The sequence below is a fragment of the Triticum dicoccoides genome, chromosome 1A, assembly GCF_002162155.2.
Source record: "Triticum dicoccoides isolate Atlit2015 ecotype Zavitan chromosome 1A, WEW_v2.0, whole genome shotgun sequence".
Classification (NCBI taxonomy): Eukaryota; Viridiplantae; Streptophyta; class Magnoliopsida; order Poales; family Poaceae; genus Triticum; species Triticum dicoccoides.
Window position 1 is genome coordinate 313,682,852 of NC_041380.1, and position 19,854 is coordinate 313,702,705.

The 19,854-nt window shown below is 47.4% G+C and overlaps 1 protein-coding gene across 1 annotated transcript; it reads right to left on the bottom strand.

The window, feature by feature from the left end:
* Nucleotides 1–10,760: 10,760 nt before the first annotated feature.
* Nucleotides 10,761–14,058, bottom strand: LOC119270425 (calcium uniporter protein 3, mitochondrial-like). The gene is made up of 2 exons (XM_037552429.1): nt 13,432–14,058; nt 10,761–11,517 (listed from the first exon to the last, which is right to left on the bottom strand). The coding sequence occupies exons 1-2, from the start codon at nt 13,918–13,920 to the stop codon at nt 11,020–11,022; spliced, it is 987 nt and encodes a 328-aa protein (XP_037408326.1). The 5' UTR covers nt 13,921–14,058; the 3' UTR covers nt 10,761–11,019.
* Between the last annotated feature and the right edge of the window lie 5,796 nt (nt 14,059–19,854).

The following is a 19,854-nucleotide window of genomic DNA, read 5'->3' on the forward strand; positions in this document are numbered from 1 at the left end:
ACGGCCCGATCGGTCAAGCACCGAAACTACGGCAGCTCCGAGTTCTAGCACACGTTCAGCTCGATGACGATCCCCGGACTCCGATCCAACAAAGTGTCGGGGAAGAGTTCCGTCAGCACGACAGCGTGGTGACGATCTTGATGTACTACCGTCGCAGGGCTTCGCCTAAGCACCGCTACAATATTATCGAGGACTATGGTGGAAGGGGGCACCGCACACGGTTAAGAATATGATCACATGGATCAACTTGTGTGTCTAGGGGTGCCCCTTGCCCCCGTATATAAAGGATCAAGGGGGGTGCGGCCGGCCAGGAGGAGGGCGCGCCAGGAGGAGTCCTACTCCCACCGGGAGTAGGATTCCCCCCTTTCCTAGTTGGAATAGGATTCGGGAGGGGGAAAGAGGGGAGAGAGAAGGAAGGGGGGCGCCGCCCCCCTCTCCTTGTCCTATTCGGACTAGGGGGGGAGGGGCGCGCGGCCCAGCCCTGGCCATCTCTCCTCTCTTCCACTAAAGCCCACTAAGGCCCATATACCTCCCGGGGGGTTCCGGTAACCTCCCGGTACTCCGGTAAAATCCCGATTTCACCCGGAACACTTCCGATATCCAAATATAGGCTTCCAATATATCAATCTTTATGTCTCGACCATTTCGAGACTCCTCATCATGTCCGTGATCACATCCGGGACTCCGAACAAACTTCAGTACATCAAAATGCATAAACTCATAATATAACTGTCATCGAAACCTTAAGCGTGCGGACCCTACGGGTTCGAGAACAATGTAGACATGACCGAGACACGTCTCCGGTCAATAACCAATAGCGGAACCTGGATGCTCATATTGGCTCCTACATATTCTACGAAGATCTTTTATCCATCAGACCGCATAACAACATACGTTGTTCCCTTTGTCATCGGTATGTTACTTGCCCGAGATTCGATCGTCGGTATCTCAATACCTAGTTCAATCTCGTTACCGGCAAGTCTCTTTACTCGTTCCGTAATACATCATCTCACAACTAACTCATTAGTTGCAATGCTTGCAAGGCTTATGTGATGTGCATTACCGAGAGGACCCAGAGATACCTCTCTGACAATCGGAGTGACAAATCCTAATCTCGAAATACGCCAACCCAACATGTACCTTTGGAGACACCTGTAGAGCACCTTTATAATCACCCAGTTACGTTATGACATTTGGTAGCACACAAAGTGTTCCTCCGGCAAACGGGAGTTGCATAATCTCATAGTCATAGGAACATGTATAAGTCATGAAGAAAGCAATAGCAACATACTAAACGATCGGGTGCTAAGCTAATGGAATGGGTCATGTCAATCAGATCATTCATCTAATGATGTGATCCCGTTAATCAAATAACAACTCTTTGTCCATGGTTAGGAAACATAACCATCTTTGATTAACGAGCTAGTCAAGTAGAGGCATACTAGTGACACTCTGTTTGTCTATGTATTCACACATGTATTATGTTTCCGGTTAATACAATTCTAGCATGAATAATAAACATTTATCATGATATAAGGAAATAAATAATAACTTTATTATTGCCTCTAGGGCATATTTCCTTCACTAAGTACTATCCAGATGGGAATATACTGAATGCAGGGCCGAAGAAGGGTTCCTCCTTCACTTGGCAGAGTATTGTTGCTGGAATCCAAACATTTAAAAGAGGATGCATTTAGAGAGTTGGTACGGGAGCATAGATTAATATTTGGCAAGACCCGTGGATACCATCAAGTGAGTCCAGAAAAATTATAACACCACGGGGAGCCACTATGTTGACAAACGTGGAAGAGTTAATTGACCCACATACTGGACAGTGGGATGAGGTGCTGATCCGCGATGTTTTTTGGCTGGTGGATGTATACAGAATATTACAAATTCCACTCAGAGTGCATGTTATGGAGGACTTTGTATCATGGCATTATAACCAGACTGGAAGCTTTACTGTAAGGTTGGCCTATCATACTGAATTTAAACATCAATTTGGGCGACAGGTGGATCTATCTTGTCCACAAGGGAGCCGAGATCAGGACATATGGAAGCATGTTTGGGCTCTTCGAGTGCCTGGGAAGGTGAAGCATTTTGTCTGGAAAGTTATTAGAGGAGTTCTACCATGCTTTGGTACAATGGCAGGGTGCCACATACCTGTTTCGGGCTAATGCCCGGTTTGTAAGGTAGGCTTTGAAGATACGCAACACTGTTTTTTCCAATGTGAGCGTGCGCTGGAGATTTGGGATAACCTTGGGATAAAAAATGAGATCCAAAAATCAGCTCTACTAGATAGGTCGGGTTCCTCCACGATGAGCACTCTCATGTACAATCATGAAATCACAGAGGGTTTACCGATGGCGGAGTTAATGGCAGTGGCTAGCTGGTATATTTGGTGGCAAAGGAGACAAATAGTGAAGGAGAAACATATTCCAGCACCAGATCGAACATCAGTTTCAATCCGAGTCCTTGCTACAAATTTCTTTTGCTCTCTTGCTGTGAATCAACCTATGAGAAAACGTGATCACATGTGGCAGCAACCGAGAAGGGGAGTGGTGAAGATCAATGTGGATGCTTCCTTTTGCTGTGAAAATATGACTGGAGGTACGGGAGCTATAGTGCGTGATGAGCGTGGAGAGTTTATTGCTGCTGCTGGCTAGTTTATACCGCATGTGGCATCCGTAGAGTCAGCGGAGATGATGGCCATTCGCAATGGGTTTTATCTTGCTTCAAGGATTGGCTGCACTACCTTACAGATTGAATCTGATTACTATATTGCGGTTCAAGATTTTAACCTAGAAGATTACTCGGGGCAGGACTCAGCTATTGTGATTGAAGGGAAAGAATTGGGACTGGACTTTGCTCAGTACGAGATCATTGCCTGTCTAAGTGAAGCAAACGAAGTAGCTGATGCTATAGGCAAATGCTCTCTTTCTAGTAGACTTTCGGAGGTTTGGGAGTGCTCAATCCCAGGCTTTATTTCTCATCTTATTGTAAACGATCTCGCTATTATTTGAGAAATAAAGTTCTATACGTCAAAAAAACGAGAGGGAAAACGCATGAGGTATCAAATTTTTGGCCCGTAAAAGGAACAGACGCATCGTGCAATCAACGTGCTAACCTCAATTCACTTCATCCCCAAACCGACCCATTTAGCAGATCTCATCCGTCGTTGACCACCCTCCACCCCTGCCACTGCTGCCATTGCCGCACACCACCGCAACCCCGACACCCCCAACCACCCCACCTGTTGTAGACTACCCTCCACACCGACCACTGCCGCCGCCGACCGCAAAAATTGCCACATTAGCGCCGTCGAGGTCACGAACCACGCCACCGGCTCTGACCGGCCCCGTAGCGGAGCCACTCCACCGGAGACAACCCTCCTTTGTCGAGAGCGTCCTCCCCACAAGCTTCTCCCGAGCAGCGATCGAGTGGGGCCGCCACCTCTAGGTTGCGGATTTAAAAAATGTTTGCATATTCAAAAAATGTTCGAGATCTTGAACAATGTTCACGTACACAAAAAATGTTCATCAATTTGAACAAAATTTTGTGAACTCAAATAATGTTCATGATTTTTTAAATGTTCACAAAAACAAAAAAGTTTGCGGATTTTGAAAATTGTTCCCAAATTTTGACAAATACTTCATCAGTTAAAAAATGTTTATGCATTTGAAAAACATTGTTCATCAAAAAAAGTCATCATGAATTTCAAAAAACTTCCAAAATGCAATAACTTTTCTCCAATTCAAAAAATATTCACGAGTTTAATTTTTTTTCACAATTTCATAAAATGTTCGCGAATTAGAAAATATTTCATGATTTAAGTAAAATTGTTCAAGAACTTGAAAAAAAATTATGATTAAAAAGATGCTCATGAGTTCGTAAAAATGTTTACGGTTTCTTAAAAATGTTCATGAGTTTGAAAATCTAAAAAAACTTCAAATAGAAAATATTCATGAATCTATTTTTTTCGAAATTTCAAAGGTGTTCATGATTTCAAAGAAATGTTCACAAAGTTGAAAAATGTTCATGATTTTCAAAAAAATGTTCAAAAATTTTTAATATGTCTGAAGTGAAACTAAGAAAGAAAATAGAAATAGAAAACTAAGAAAAATTTAAATAAAACGAGAAGAAACGTAAAAGAAAAGAAAAGAAAAGAAAAAACCAGGAAAAATGGTCCAGGGAAGGTCTGGATACACCCTAAAATGGGCAAGCCCAAACACTGATCGAGCACGCTGGAGGAATGTGTGCTAGGTTGCTCGCAGGCGTACTATTTGCCAAATAGGAGGCCGCATAAAAAAAGATAGAAGTGGCTATCGCATCTACCTCTAGAATCATTCGAAGTGGGCCAGCCCATGGACGCTTTTCTGTCAGTTTTAACGACAATTACTTGCAATAAGCGAAAAATGGCAAATTTCTCCAAAAAACAAAAAGGCGAAAAATGGGAGGCACGTGTGTGCTTAGCGGGTGCGATTAGTGCTGTGAGGCCAATTCATATTTAGCGTTGAAGGCACCAGCTCCTTTGTTATCGGTAAATGGCGCCCACGCACGCCATCGTCAGCATAACTGACCGGCCCAATCGGAGACTCTCACATCATCGATTTTGGGAACTTTCTAGAAGGTTCCAATCGATTTTTTCGGATGGTCTTTCCATTTTTTTTTCTTCAATTTGTTCGGTTTCTGTTGGTTTTTCTTTTATTTATTTTTCTTTTTTTTGTTTTTTAATTTAGTTTCCACGATTATTTCTTCAAGTTTTGCGAAATTTAAAAGCAGGAATAATTTTCAAACCGCCAACTTTTTTTCAAATTCACATTTTTTTCCCTTCAAATTCCTCGACTTTTTGTCAGATTTGCGAACATTTTGGAATTCCTGAATTGTTTTTCAAACTCATGAACTTTTTAAAATCTATGAAATAAAATTCAAATTCATACCATTTTCCTTATTTACAAGATTTTGCTAAAATCTATGAGTTTTTCAATTTTGTGAACTTTTTTTCAACTCCATTAACATTTTATCAAATTCAAGAACTTTTTTTATAAACCAAGATTTTTTTCCAACTGTCAATTGGTCAACCATTGATCAAGGTGAGCGACCGAGGGCACGAAGGGTGGGGGCTATCGGGTGAGCGACCGCCGATCCACGCCAGCGGGCGCGTGAGTGCCAACTCGCTTGTTCGGCGCGTGAATCACTGGCTAGGAGCACTGTGCTGTGAGTGTGTCTTCTCTCTTTTTTATTTTCATTTGGGCTCTTTTCCGAACCATGAGTGTGTGTTTTGGATTTTCGCTTATTTTTTAGGCAAACTCGCATGCTTTATTCATCGTCCATAATGTTTACAGGAAGAAAATCAAGGTCTCCTGGTTGGCCCAGCCATACATGACGGCCAAACCCTAATGACAAAGCATATCTTGTGAGATTGTGAACCTCGAAATTCGAGCTCCTAAACTCATGAACTACTTTATATGAAATAAAAGAGTTTGCAGGAAGTATAATCTCATGCACTATAGCTCCATACCTAGCCGCCGAATTCTTCTGGACATCTTCTACCACCCTCTTACAGTCCGTTGCAATTTGAATTGAATTTTCATATAGATCATCAGCCAGAGCTTGGCCTTCCCATACAGCTATCGCCTCAAGTGTACTCGCGTCCGTGATGAACTCAAGTTTTAGAGCCGAAGCACCCAAGAATCCGACGATGAGTGTGTGTTTTGGGTTTTCACTTATGGCGCATGGGGGACGTTATTTGGGCTCTTTTTCCAAATCATGAGTGTGTAGTTTGGATCATTTAGGCTCATTTTTCAAACCATGAGTGTGTAGTTTGGGTTTTCACCCATGGCCCATGGGCGACATCATTTGGGCTCTTTTTCCAAACCATGAGTGTGTAGTTTGGGTCATTTGGGCTCATTTTCCAAACCATGAGTGTGTAGTTTGGGTGTACACCTATGGCCCATGGGCGATATCATTTGGGCTCTTTTTCCAAACCATGAGTGTGCAGTTCGGGTTTTCACCCATGGCCCATGGGCGACATCATTTGGGCTCTTTTTCCAAACCATGAGTGTGCAGTTCGGGTTTTTACCCATGGCCCATGGGCGACGTCATTTGGGCTCTTTTTCCAAACCATGAGTGTGCAGTTCGGGTTTTCACCCATGGCCCATGGGCGACATCATTTGGGCTATTTGATCTGCTAGGTAAATTTTCCTAAAAAATTAAGAGAAATAGAAAATTTAATTTGGCTGTATTATATAACAGTAATCTTGCGAGCTAGAGCTATAGCAACTGGGACGGGGGACGCTAAGGTGTAGTGGTGCCTGTCTAGCATTGGATCACTCCAACTATGGACAGATTGAGCGGTCCACAACAGCGCGACCGGAATATATACCAATCAGAGTATGAAGCAGATCGAGATGCCATGTCCCCATAACTCCATGAGTGAGTGTGTCACCGTCTGGCTTCCAAGAAGTTCAGAAGTTTGGCTCGACGCTCCCCTCTACTCCCACCGTCCCTAGAAAATCACTCTCTCCGCCTGATAATATAAGAGCATTTTTGACATTACACTAGTGTCAAAAACACTCGTAGACGGAGGAAGTAGGTCGCAGAAGAAAATTTGATATCTGATATATAAGCATGAAACGTGGTGGCTCCCAACTCATCGTCGATGTTCTTCTATCCACAGCCACAGGCATCGCGGAAGGATCGAGTCGGTGTCATCAATAGATCCACGCCACACCGCACTGTCCTCTGAGTCGGCGGCCTTGTCACCCCACATAACTCTGGGCCACGACGGCACGCTTCGGTCGCATCGCGCGTGCCGGTGCCGGGATATTAGGGTATCTCTAGCCCCGTCTTCAAGAAAGCCTCCTCAGGTGATTTTTTCGCGTCGCTGTCAAAAAAACGGCTCAATCGCATCTTCAGGAACCCGATTTTCGCTGGCCTGGGCCGAAAACAGTGCCGGCGGACCCAGGCCGAACCCGGCGCGCTGGGTGCGCCCGGGAGCGCCGGGGCGAACTGTTTTGGCGCGAAACAGCCACGGGCCCGCCGCGTCAGCGACACGGCGCCTCGTCTTCCCCCAACGGCCTCGGTTCCCGCGGGAAATCAATGCCAAGGCTGCCGCCGGTCAGCCTTGCCATTGATTTCTCACGGGCGGCGTGTCACGGGACGGCGCGCCGACGCCTTCCCTCCCTCGCACGCGTACACACGGGTGTGGCGCGGCTATATAGCCGGTGGCCTGCACTCGCCTGTGCCCACACCAGCCCCGCCCCTCGCCGCCGCCCAGCTCCTCCCTCTCCCTACCTTCCCCGAGCGCCGCCGCCCAGCCCCTCCCTCTATCTCACTACCTCTCCCGAGCCCGTCGCCATGGCGGAACGCTACCCCGGAGACGAGGCGGCGGCCAACGGCTTCGGCCGCCGTTCGCTCCGCGAATAGGAGTCCTGGCTCCTGTTCCATGCGAACATCCCGGCGCTGCCGGACATGTGCGCCGGGCCGACGGGGTGGAGGCTCAGCGCCGGGGGAGTGCCCATTCCCCCGTTGCCCGACGACGTGGCGAAGCCGACGTACTTCGCCGAGGAAGTCGAGGTCGTGCGCGCCTCCCTCACCAACGCCCAACTCTCCCTCCCCCAGTACGCCGCCGACAACCACGCGGCTTGGGCAGCGTATTTCGAGCGCCGCCAGCAGCAGCGCTTGGCGTCCATCAACGGCGCGCCGGTGGTTGGCGGCCGGCAGAACAGCGAGGGGCGCCACCTGTGATGGGGCGTTCCCGGCCACACACTCGAGGGCATGCTGACGTACCTCGAGGGCGGCAACGACCCGCCGTTGGCGTACCCAGCGAGGGCGGCCGCCCCGGCGCAGCACCAACGCGCCAGGCCATGGGCGCCAAGGAGGTTCGGGTCCTCCTCCTCTTCTTCCTCCTCCTCTTCTTCCTCCTCCCGATTTTCATCGCACTCCTCCGGCACTCCGGCCCTGCTCGGCGTCAAGGCCGAGCCCGCGGCGGAGACGCCGCTAGGCCGGCGCACTCGCAGCGCCGGCATCGTCATCAACGAGGGCGGCCGGCGCGCCTCCTCGTCGGCTCCTCCTCCGCGCTTCGTCAAGCCAAAGACGGAGCCGGGGCTCGCGCCGGTGAAGACGGAGCCGGGGCTCGCGCCGGTGAAGAAGGAGCCGGCCGAGCCGGTGACGACGGAGCTCGACGACGACGACGTGGCCCTGGAATGGGCGCGCAGGGACTCCATAGCGATGGAGAAGGAACGCCTGGAGAAGGCGAAGGAGCGCCAGCGCGCCGCCCTGCTTCGCTTCGCGGAACGTCGACGCGGCCGCGACGAAGGCGGGGTCGTCGTCATCTGCGACAACGACGACGACGATGCGCCGCCACCAGTCCGCCATGGCGACGCCGGGCAGGGGTCCAGCAGGGGCGCCAGCGTCAAGGAGGAGAAGGCCGACGACGACGATGGCGACGACGGCGGCGACTTCAGCCAGTTTTTCCTTTAGATTAGTTTATGTATATGTGCTATGTAATAAAAATCCGCGAACTTCACCGAAATGTGCCGAAATTTATCGTGTTTGGCCGAAATTTTTCGTGTTTGACCGAATTTTATCATGTTTAAGCCGAACTTCGCCGAACTTCTTTTATTTTAAAACGTGCCTGGGGGCGGCCCTGAGGCCGGCGGCTGGGGACCAACTCGTCCCAGGCCCAATTTTTACGCCGGCTCACCCAGGGGCGGATCCAGCCCAGCCCAGCGCCCCGGGCCTCCTTTGTGCACTGTAGCAATTGCTACAGTGTTTTGCTGAATTTTACAAAGCAAATGAGCCTCACGCCCCGGGCCTGGCCTCCCCGGCCTGGGACCTAGATCCGCCACTGGGCTCACTACCAGGCGGCGATTTTAGGCGCCTTTTGAGGGGCCAACGGCTGAAGATGCCCTTACCAAGCAGGCGCCGGCGCGCGGCAAGGAACGGGCCGCCCGGTCGCCGGTGGGGTGGGTGGGAAACTGGGTACCGTGCGTGAGCGCGATAACAGTCAAACAGTAGTAGTAGCAGAATAGAATCCTTTACGGCGTGCGGCGCGGCGTCTACACGCGGGAGGGGGAGACGGCACCGGCCCGGTCTGCCAGCCACGCCTGCCTCCACGACGTGGCGGGCCTCACCCGCCGCGTGCGGAAGGAAACTGCCGCTTTCCGCGCGGGTGCGCGTCGTCACGGCCCATTCCATTCCACGACCCCCGTTCCGGCTCCGGTGACCCGGCACGGCACGGCACGGCGCGGCCCGCGCTCCGCGGAGCTCGTTCGTTCGTTCGTTCGCTGTTCCTTTCCTGGAAGCTGGAAAGCTGGCCATCAGCTTTATGATTGTTCGTTCGCGAACGCGGCACTGCTAGATTGCTACAGGTGCAGTTTTTTTTTCCTTTCGTTGACGGGTCCATGCTGCCACTGGTAGATTTTTTGTCGAAAAGGACCGATTTGCGAACGTAATTGATAAAAAAGACCACGTGCGGATGAATTTGACAAAAAAGACCACCCACGCTGTGGCGGCAGGCGCGCCAGCCGACGCGTGGCACCTGCCGCCCCTGCCGCCACGGTGGTAGGCGGCAGCCAGCCGATAACAACCAGCGCCGCTTCAGAACGGAACGACGGGAAGCAGATGGGCCCTGCCGCCTTAGGGCGTGGCGGCAGGCCTGCATGGCCGCTGCTGGTACTGCGCTGCGCGACCCATATAAACCCACACGTACAGCTTGCTTATAGTACACTAGGTGCACAAAGGACACTGAGCTCGTTTGTCACGACGGGAAGCAAAGCCTATTTGTGTACGCAATGAGGCGCACGTGTACGTACTTGCTGTGTGATGTGGTCTCTAGTGTAGTTTCTCTTGTTGCATTTCTGGCTAGCCTATGCCTAGCTGGACAAAGTTTGGCCAGTGATGGATGCATGCATCATTCGCAGCACTAGCAGCGGCCATGCAGGCCTGCCGCCACGCCCTAAGGCGGCAGGGCCCACCTACGTCCCGCCGTTCCGTTCTTACACGGTGCTGGCTGTTATCGGCTGGCTGCCGCCTGCCGGCGTGGCGGCAGGTGCCACGCGTCGGCTGGCGCGCCTGCCGCCACAACGTGGGTGGTTTTTTTTGTCAAATTCATCCGCATGTGGTCTTTTTTGTCAATTGCGTTGGTAAGCCGGTCCTTTTCGACAAAAAATCGCCACTGGTACAGCTGTGCGTGTAAAATTCGCTTCCGGCTGCGCGGTGCCGTGCCATCCACTAGTTCCTGCATCTGCATGTGCATGGCGAGTTAACCACGGAAGGACCAGTCGTACGTGCTGGTTCGCTGTACCCTGGTCCTGTGTGGTGCCGCTGCCGTGCCAGCCACTAGTTTGCTGGGACGAGTTAAAAACTAGAGCCGGGTGGGTGGAGATAGCAATGGACGGTCACGAGCAGAAGGCATCAAATGAAAGAAACCCCACCAGACTTGTGGGGATGGCTGCATCTGCATCATGACATGACATAGTCCAAAAACAGACCAGGCCATAACAAAAATCTTAAATGCTGACGGCCCTGGTGCCTTCCGCGGCGTAGCCGTTGAAAGATGCCCTTTCTGATGCTCTTGATTCTTCAAGATCACATTGATTTTTCCTAAAGAATAAGCCTAGACCAAACCATGAGAAATAAAAGATATTATCATGGATTATGACCCTGCCTACTTGAAGAGAATAATCGCTGAAGATCCCTTGCCAGCATGCATTTTGGACAAGTTGAGCCACAGGAGCTGGATGACAGTTCCTTGGTTTGTGATCAATTTTTTTTCCTTTCCATTTTTCTTCCCAAAGATTGTTTACAGCCGGTATGTACACGCTGACTTCTCTCGTCTACTACCCTCACAGTCACAGCTCACATGCATCCATCCATCAGGACACAGGCATTTCACAACGAACAATCTGAATCTGATCTCGTCAATGAGTATGCTTCGCATCCACATTCCACAACGGTACATGAAGCAGCAGCAGCAGCCACATCAAATGGGCATAAAAAATTCCAAGCAACACATCAATCACAATGGCAGTGAGAAAGACAATGGTGGTGGCTCTCCTGCGACGACGCGCAGGGGCTCTGAGGATGTAGGGCCGGGAGGCCACAGGCTCGCCGGAGCTCGCTGTACCGGCGGACATCAAAATCCCGGGCTTTCATCAGACGCTTCTGCTTCACCGCAAAACGGCTCTGGAAGAAGCCCTCGAACGACGGCTCCCTCTTGGTCCGGAGGAAGAAGGCGTAGCCGGCCATGAAGTACGTGGACGTCACAAAGAAGCAGATGGGCTCCATGACGTCCCAGGAGAGCTCCCAGAATGTGAGCCTCATGAAGCCGGCCGTTTGGAGGGCTAGGGCAGCCAGCCCTCCCCACAGCTCCCGCCGCACCTGGCGCGTCGCCATGCGGTCGATGTCTACCTTCTGGGCCTCCATGGCCTTCAGCTCCTCCCTTGCGGGGTGATTCTCAGCAACAGATAGCCCTCGCGGAATGGGTATTGCCTTCTCAATTGCTTTCACAACCTGAAATTTGAACAAAAAGGACAAAAACATTTCCAAATTTTACTTGGCTGCTCTTCTTTTCAAGGGAGATCCATCAAAGAAAGAGCAATGCTGGAAGGACAGAAACATTTAGCTCAAACTGTACATGCTTGGATTTTCAAAACAAGTGCAAAATGTTTTTCTGCTATCCTCCACATAGATTCAAATACCAGTCAAAAGAAAATGTTCTTTTTTGTTAAGTTAGTATTGGGTATTAAACATATTGACTGCACGCCTTAACACCCATGTTGAAGAGTTGCATGACAAAGTTGCCAGGCTATAACAGCAGATACAGCTACAAGACTAAATCATGCAAAAGCTTTTCCACAAATAGTTTTGTCGCCGCCAACAGCCACAACTTGCAAGGGGTAGTGTCAAGTTATGGTGACCACGGAGGGACCTAGCAAAAACAAACAATTAATCGTACCACTTATCTTGCCTGTGAGCGCTATGACCTAATCAGAACCAGATGGCATGTGATGATGTTCCTAAACTTTGTTTAGGTCCACCCAGAACTTATTTTTGGGTGGGAAGGTCACCAAGATAAGAGTAGATTTGTCATTGACTTGTTAGCCTTGTGTTAGTCTCCTATTTTTCAAATGGGAAGGGATGCAGCTTATTTATTCAGCAGGAAATAACAACAGCATTTTTTTAGTACTTCATATCTCATGAAAACAAATAGTAGTAACAAGATCAATTCTATACACTGTTTTAAGATGCAGGTAACGGATTGAATTCTCTAAACAAAATACAAAAGATGGAAGTAAATAGCTTTCACCCTAACAAACGAACCGAACCAGTGACAAGGACGCCACATGATGGGCCATTCTGGTGTCGCAATTGCTAAAAAGGGCTGATCTCATGGCCACAACAGGCACTACTTCTTATGCAAACGGTAGTAGTTCTACATCTTCCACTATGTAACCAACTAAATCGTTGTGATGCATAACATGCTCAAAGGTAAATCAACCCACCACCACCACTGACATGATTGCACTGTGATTTGAATCTTCTACCATGCAATTCAAACAGCAGATTCATACTATCAATTTCTTATCACTGCCATCTAATTGTAGATCAGATAACAGCAAGTGGAATGATGCTTCACTAATGTGTCCTTTAAACTCTAGAGTAGAAAAACCGATGTACTGCAGTATGAACATCTATATGACTACAAATGGAAATGATGAAGTTGAAAACATGTGCTCAAAAACAATACTAGTAGGGATGATGGCCCACTTCCAATTCCCAAAATAACGGAGCCATTATCATCAGCATGGTAACTAGATGCCAACCAATCTGAATATAGAGAATAATCATGAATGTTCTTTTCTGGGTGCCCAACGGCAGCTAGGTTCTCCTCATGTTCATTCATCGGAGATTTTTCTTTTTTTTGTAATTTAGCAAAACTGTCGTTTAGTTTCTTCCCTCCTCAGATTTAGATCGAGGGGTAGGAATTAGATTTGTTGTTTTCCTTCTGGTTTTGAGAGAAGAAAGGAAACTCCCATCTTGGAACGGAACGGAACGGACGGGGGGCAAGTAAAATCCCCCAAACTTTTGGTGTCACAACTGCTCTATTGTTTTAGAACACCGCCGTTTCTTTGGTTCATTTCCTGTTGGGAGAAACATGCAAAACACGCGAAAAATCTCGTCAGATCTCTAGCCTTGTGAAATCCGTACCCGGTCACCCGGATTAAAATGAACAGTAGAACATGAGAAGAGAGCAGAACAGAGGAACCAACAGCGTGTCTTTTTTTTGTCTGTAAAAGACGCTAACTGCAAGGCAAAACTAGACCAAAAAGGTTGGGAGGGATCAAGCAACATTTATACAGGTCATTGATTTGATTTGAAGCGGCGAAATGGGAGGCGGGGAGGGGGAGGAGGGGAGGGCCGTACCATTTCGGGCCTGAGGAAGACAGTCCTGCCGAGCACGATGACGGATCCGGACTCGTCGAGCGCGCGCGCGACGGAGGGCCCGTCGTCGGCGCCCGCGGCGTCGCAGCAGAGGCGCAGGTACTCCGCGTAGGGCACGGTGCCCTCGCGGGAGGCCCGCACCCGCGCGCGCGCCGCCTCCATCTGCGTGGCGCGCAGCACCTTCCGCGCCTCCTCCACCGTGAGGCTGCCCACGACCGCGGCGGCCTCCCTCGTTGGTGGTGGCTGGGGCCGGGCCGGGGCGGGGGGTACGAGGCCGTCGAGGTTGATGCGCGGGAAGGAGACGCCGAGGTGGTCGCGGATCCGGTCGGCGAGGGGCATGAATCCCACGTCCGGGGGCACGGCGGGGCGGAAGGCGGGGCGCTCCTGCATGAAGCGGCGGGGCGTCCCGTAGGCCTGCTGCGGCGCCGCCGCGAAGCGCTGCGCGACGGCCCTCCTCAGCGCGGCCGCCATTGCTGTCTCGGTGCTCCGCTGCTGGCTCCTAACCCGAGGAGCGGGCGGGGGGGAGAAGAGGAGGGAAGGGGAGTGGAATCGAGCGGAAGGTAGGGTTAATCGGGTCGGGGCGGTTGATTTGCGGTGGAAGGAATGGTGGGGCGTGGGCGGGCTATTTATACCCCCGCCGCTTGCGTCCGGGCTGTTCGAGTTCGAGCCAGGCTGCGGCCCGCCCACGCCAACGGCGCGACCCGCCCCGAGTTCCCGTCGCGTGTACTAGTAATCTTTGGCACTGGAGTTTTCACAGGCTAGCAGCTTTGATTTTCTTTAAAATTTACCCATTTTAACTTCACGGGTTGGTCGTCGTCCTCTCTAGTAGTTTTCCTTTCTTTCGGTTCATCCCTTCTGCCTCTCCGGCGGCATTTGGAAAATGACACCTTCGAGACTTCGACACATCATCTCCAAATATTTTTTTTGTTATACACAAAGGAAAACAATTATTTTACAAGATGGCGTACTTCCTCCATTTATTTTTATAAGACCTTAAAAACATTTCAGACAATGTGTAAAACAGTCCGTTTCAAATTGTCTGAAATAACTTACAAAAATGAACGAAGGGAGTAATATTAGACTCTTCATTTCATTTGGTCTATCGATACACGTAGCGGACTAACAAGTATAGTACGTTTGAAGAACAGTTTTGCCCGCAGAAAGAAAAAAGCAGTTCGCAGCGGTAGCAGCCACCACAGGCGGCTATGAGTATATAAAAAACTATCAAACTCTTTTTTCTTCAATGTCGTCAACCACTTGGGTCTCAAACTAAACTCTATCGAGCAGTTTACCTTTTTTTAACCGTGACAGCAGATCAATAGTTCTACGGTATTTTCATTAAATTAAATAATATATACAAAAGTCACTAAATCGAGCAGTTTATTACTCCCTCCATTTCTAAATATTTATCTTTCTAGAGATTTCAACAAATAACTATATACGGAGAAAAATAAGTGAATCTACAGTCTAAAATATATCCATATACATCCGTATGTGGTAATCCATTTAGAATATCTAAAAAGACAAATACTTAGAAACGGAGGGAGTAGCTAGCACAAAGTAGTTATTACGACTTTCCGCAAAAAAAAAGTAGTTACTACTACGACTAGTATCATTTTGCTCGAAATAGCGTTTCCTAGCTAGGCGTCCATCGTGTGGTGCATTTTTTCTTCTTCGGCTGGTCATAGTGGAGAGTAACTTAGATTAGTAACATACATATGTTACTAGTCTATGTTACTACCTTCATAGTGGGTAGTGTCATAGGTGTGGTAACATAGTTGCCTTCATTTATTACTTTGTAGACTCATTATGCATTGGAAACCGCTATGTGATGGTAACATATTATGTTACTCTATTTGCCTCTCTCCGCATTAACTACTTGCCACATCACCAATTTTGCTTATGTGGCATCTATGTTACTACCTATGTTACTCCCACTATGACCAGCCTTCTCCTCATGTAACAGAATGTGGCGCGTTCTACAACGGCCAGCAAGCAAAAACGTGTATAGGGTGCTGGTTTGGCACCGAACAGTTTTCTTGGAATGTCGTTACGGCGTTCCTATTTTCGTAGGCCCGGCATTTGCACGTTTCGGCGCTTGTTTGGCATGAACAGCGTGTAATTTTTTTAATATAATAAATATCAGCTCGCTAAATATCGAGGCCAGTGAGGTCATTGCAGTTTGGATGGAATACACACACATATGGTGTACTCCCACGTGCAAAAAAAAAATACAGCGTGCTCCAACGTGTTGCACGAGTGGGTTACAGCCTTACAGGGTTTGTTTGTTTTGGGGTGATTATCTTACAATCAAAAACCAACGCATTGGTCTCAAAAAAAGAAAAATACAAACGCATTGAGCAAAGGGTACAGCTATATAGAAATTGAAAAGTTTACATGCATGGGTCCTATAGAAGTTGTGCGTCATAGATTATGCCTTCAGACCCTGCTCGGATAAGCATGGATCAGATCGCCAAATCGATATGGAGTGTAAGGAGAATAATTGCAATAAAGTTTTGCTTCTTTTACGACACAAAAGATAGTCGCAGCCACACAGCTAGTGCTACATATTAAAGAGAAAATGAAAAGGTCATAGGAGCACCTCATTTCCATTTGATCCCTTCTCTTGGAGACAATTATTTTCCCTGAATTAATATCAAGTCATACAAACATGAAAATTACAGTTACTCCAATAATCATGATATATAATTTATATTATGTTTGAGGTGCTTTGTACGTACGATAAACTTTTATATTGGAGTTGTCTTTTTGTAAAAAAGGATGAAGACAATTACTCCTTCATTTTCATTTTTATTTTTGCATATAAGTTTTGTTTGAGTCAAACTTCGTAATATTTGACCAACATACAGAAGTAACATTACCATTTATAATACGAAATCAATATCGTTAGATGGATCATGAAATCAATATCATTGAAATAAAAAGTTGTGCTTATTTATTTAATTATTGAGAAAATTTTGCTTTTTTATTTGATCCTACCAATTTTCTAAAGATGATTTTCTTTGATCCTAACGTGGACACACACATCTTTAAATCTCCAGCTGCGACGAGTATACTTCAAAAAAACCAGTAAACTGACAATGTCCACCGGCAAAAACTAAAAAGAAAAGACAATGTCCATCCAACATATACTCAAATTTTACCGCGAAGTTTCATGGCCTCCCCTGACTTGTGTCAGCGCATCTCCGACCCGTAAATCTGCTCTGGCATTTCAAACTGGATTTCAATTAACCGGACAAAATTCATGTAAACATAGAGGATTTCATCATAGTTTGGATAGAAAATAGCACAAATCATCCATACATAGCACGCAAACAAGTCTAGTATATCAATAGTTCAAATTCAATGAGATTAACGAATTCTGTCGCCCACACATACTGTCTCTTCAGCTTCATACAACAATGCATGTGCATAAATGGCCGTCCCTCCATTTTGTGATACATCACGGCAGCGCGCGCGGGCTACACAATGTGTAGAGCAACACTGAATGAATGAATCAATCAATCGACAATTTGATCAAGAAGAAGCAAAACTTAGAGGGTGCTTGGATACGTTTTAGTCTCATGACTAAAAGTAGTGGGACTAAAACTTGGTAGTCTCACCCATGCTTGGATACAAATACTAAATAGACTAAAATGAGTTAATGAGCATTTATTATCCTCCAAACCCTCCAATCCTGAACTCGCATGTGTTAAAGAAGAGGAGTTAAATGAGGAGAGAGAGGACTAATCCACATTTTAGTAGGGTTCCCTTGACTAAAAAATTTTAGTCTCAAGACTAGTTCTAGCCTCTCTTTAGTCAGGGGTGATTGGAACTTTAGGCTCTAAAAAAAGACTAGTTTTAGTCAGACTAAAAATAGTCCCTTGGATCCAAGCATGGCCTTACAATCTCCTCATTTGTCGTGCGCAATGGTCACCTTGCCTCCAGCATATCAATCGAGTCACAAAACTTGGTGACAATGGTCTGGATCGTACCATTAATAGGATAACAACCTCACATTGTGATCATGAATGATGTGCATATCGTAGGGCGTAATGTGCTTTCGCGCATGAAACGATTCATGCACTTGATGCTAGAAGGCATCCCTTATGCTCCTGCCTATGAAACCCACGGATATGTCCAACCACGCGTTGCACAACAACTCATCCTCCATGGTAGAGTATCCCGCCATCCTCCGTACTTTATAAAAATGACATGACATTCGAAAATAAGCTTAATGGCATTTAGTTGAACACCTACCGGGCGTGGTGACCGTCATGGACGACGTCGAAGGGGGGCAGAGTGTCCCTGCCTAGGAAGTGTCCTGGGTGGACGCCGCCGCCGTAAAATGCGAGCGGGTGCGTCGGTGCTGGTTGCGGAGGTCCGGCAATGACTGTGTGCCTGCCGGATAGGTACAACGGCGACATCAGAGATGGAGGGTGCCGATGCAAAATAAGGATCGCAGGGCCGGATTGAAAAAAATGGAAGCGAGAGGGGTTTTCGGGTGGCCCGGTGGTGTAGGAGTTCTACATGTCTGCTGACCGGACTCCGACGAAGCCTCCCAAATTTGTGTCCGTTTTGCGAAGGAGAAATGTGTTTGGACCAGTCGGCAGGCCGATATAGACTCACATTGAATGACACAATATGATCTGAATATATATGGGCGGTTTAAGGTCGGCACTGAAGATGGCCTTGCCATGCAGTTTGCGTAGAAACCTGTGAATCAATTCGATTCTTTTGTGCTCGCATCGATCCGAGACATACCATATATTCACCGGCGTACGTGAGATATATCGATTTGTGGAGAATATTTACGGGCAGTGGCTGGCACGCGCGGCGCCAGGACACCCCTGTCTCTCTTTTTGGATGAAGAATGATAGACATCTTTCTTGTATGCATGGGACTAACAGGCCATGATGCGTTCTGGGAGGTCATCGATCTCCCTGCGAGATTAGATGCGGCCGCGGCTAGTGACGGTGTTACCTCCTGCCGCAGAATCATGTTCCAAATACCCAGAACGAATATCAAGAAGAACAAAAGCTACATAATTGAAGCTTGCATATGTTGGCCGGGATTTACTACATCCGTTCCTTTTTGCCTGACGTTGCACAGGCACTACCCGGTCGTCAAATTTTAGTTGGATATGCCAACTATTTTGCATTTACTCATATACATTGCCTATGTGTAGCTAACATACACTAAGACTTGCTTAAATTGGATCTATATTTTTTGGTGCACTCGACGTATTCGGTTTAATGGATACGCGATTCAGGTTTAGATCTAAAAAATTGTGGTGTCTTGAATTACCCTTTAAGATAAAAGTATTCTTTTTCAATAATTTAAAACGGTGCCTGGGCTCATTTGCACCTGGCAAATAGTAAAATTAAAAAAAATTAGAAAGTTTTTTAAATCCATTTTTTTATCATCCAAGATTTTCAAATACATGATGTCCGACAAAATTATACGGCGTTTGAAACATTGGAGGAGCTCGTGGCAAAAAGACAAAATCGGCTCCGAACAGTGTTTTTTTAAATGTTTCTCAAACACCTAGAATTTGTTTTTTTTGCCACGAGCTTGTTGGATGTTCAAACTTCACCAAATTTTACATGAACATCACGCACAAGAGCATCTTGCACGCCAAAGAAAAAGTCAGATTTTTCTATTTTTCATGATCTTTATTGTCCATCTCCGGGCTCTTTTGAGCCCCAGTGCAGATTGCCGGCGACCCTTCTTTTTAAGGAACATTTGATTAAATTTGGGTAAATTTTTAAGGAACATTCGATTAAACTTGGGCAAACGTATGTGCAGTGTGACAGTCATTGTTGCTTGTATAAACATTCAATATTTCTTCTTGGATTGGTGTATGGTGCAAATGGGTGAGCTGTACATTTAACATCACCTTGGACCATGTAATGTTGCACATATTTTTGAGAAATATGTAGCCCTTAACATCACCCTTGCATATTTCGCCAAAAAAAATCACCCCACCATGTAATACTTCAGATATTTTTGAAAATGGCTAAGGGGAATTGATAAATCATTTTGTTCTTTTAGTTTGGTTGTGTGGCATGGTTTTTTATCATCTAGCTATACAGAAATGGTGCGATCTTTGAGAAAAAGAAACTTCATTCTTCGCCTTGGGATCTGCCACCGCATTTCAATTCAAGCAACGGTGAACCGGCAAGCCTCCCTGAGGGTGTTCCGTGACCAGTCCATCTGTCACCAACTTCAGAGTTATTTCGCAGCTACCTCGCTAGGTACTCTGGCTAGATGAGAAGATCGGATGAAAAACAAAAGGAGGGTTTACCCAGGCTCTCACGAAGGAGGTAAAACTCTAATTCATGTTCGATTGTATTGATTGTGTATAGGGGTTACAAAGATGATCAAGGCAACAAGGATACTGGG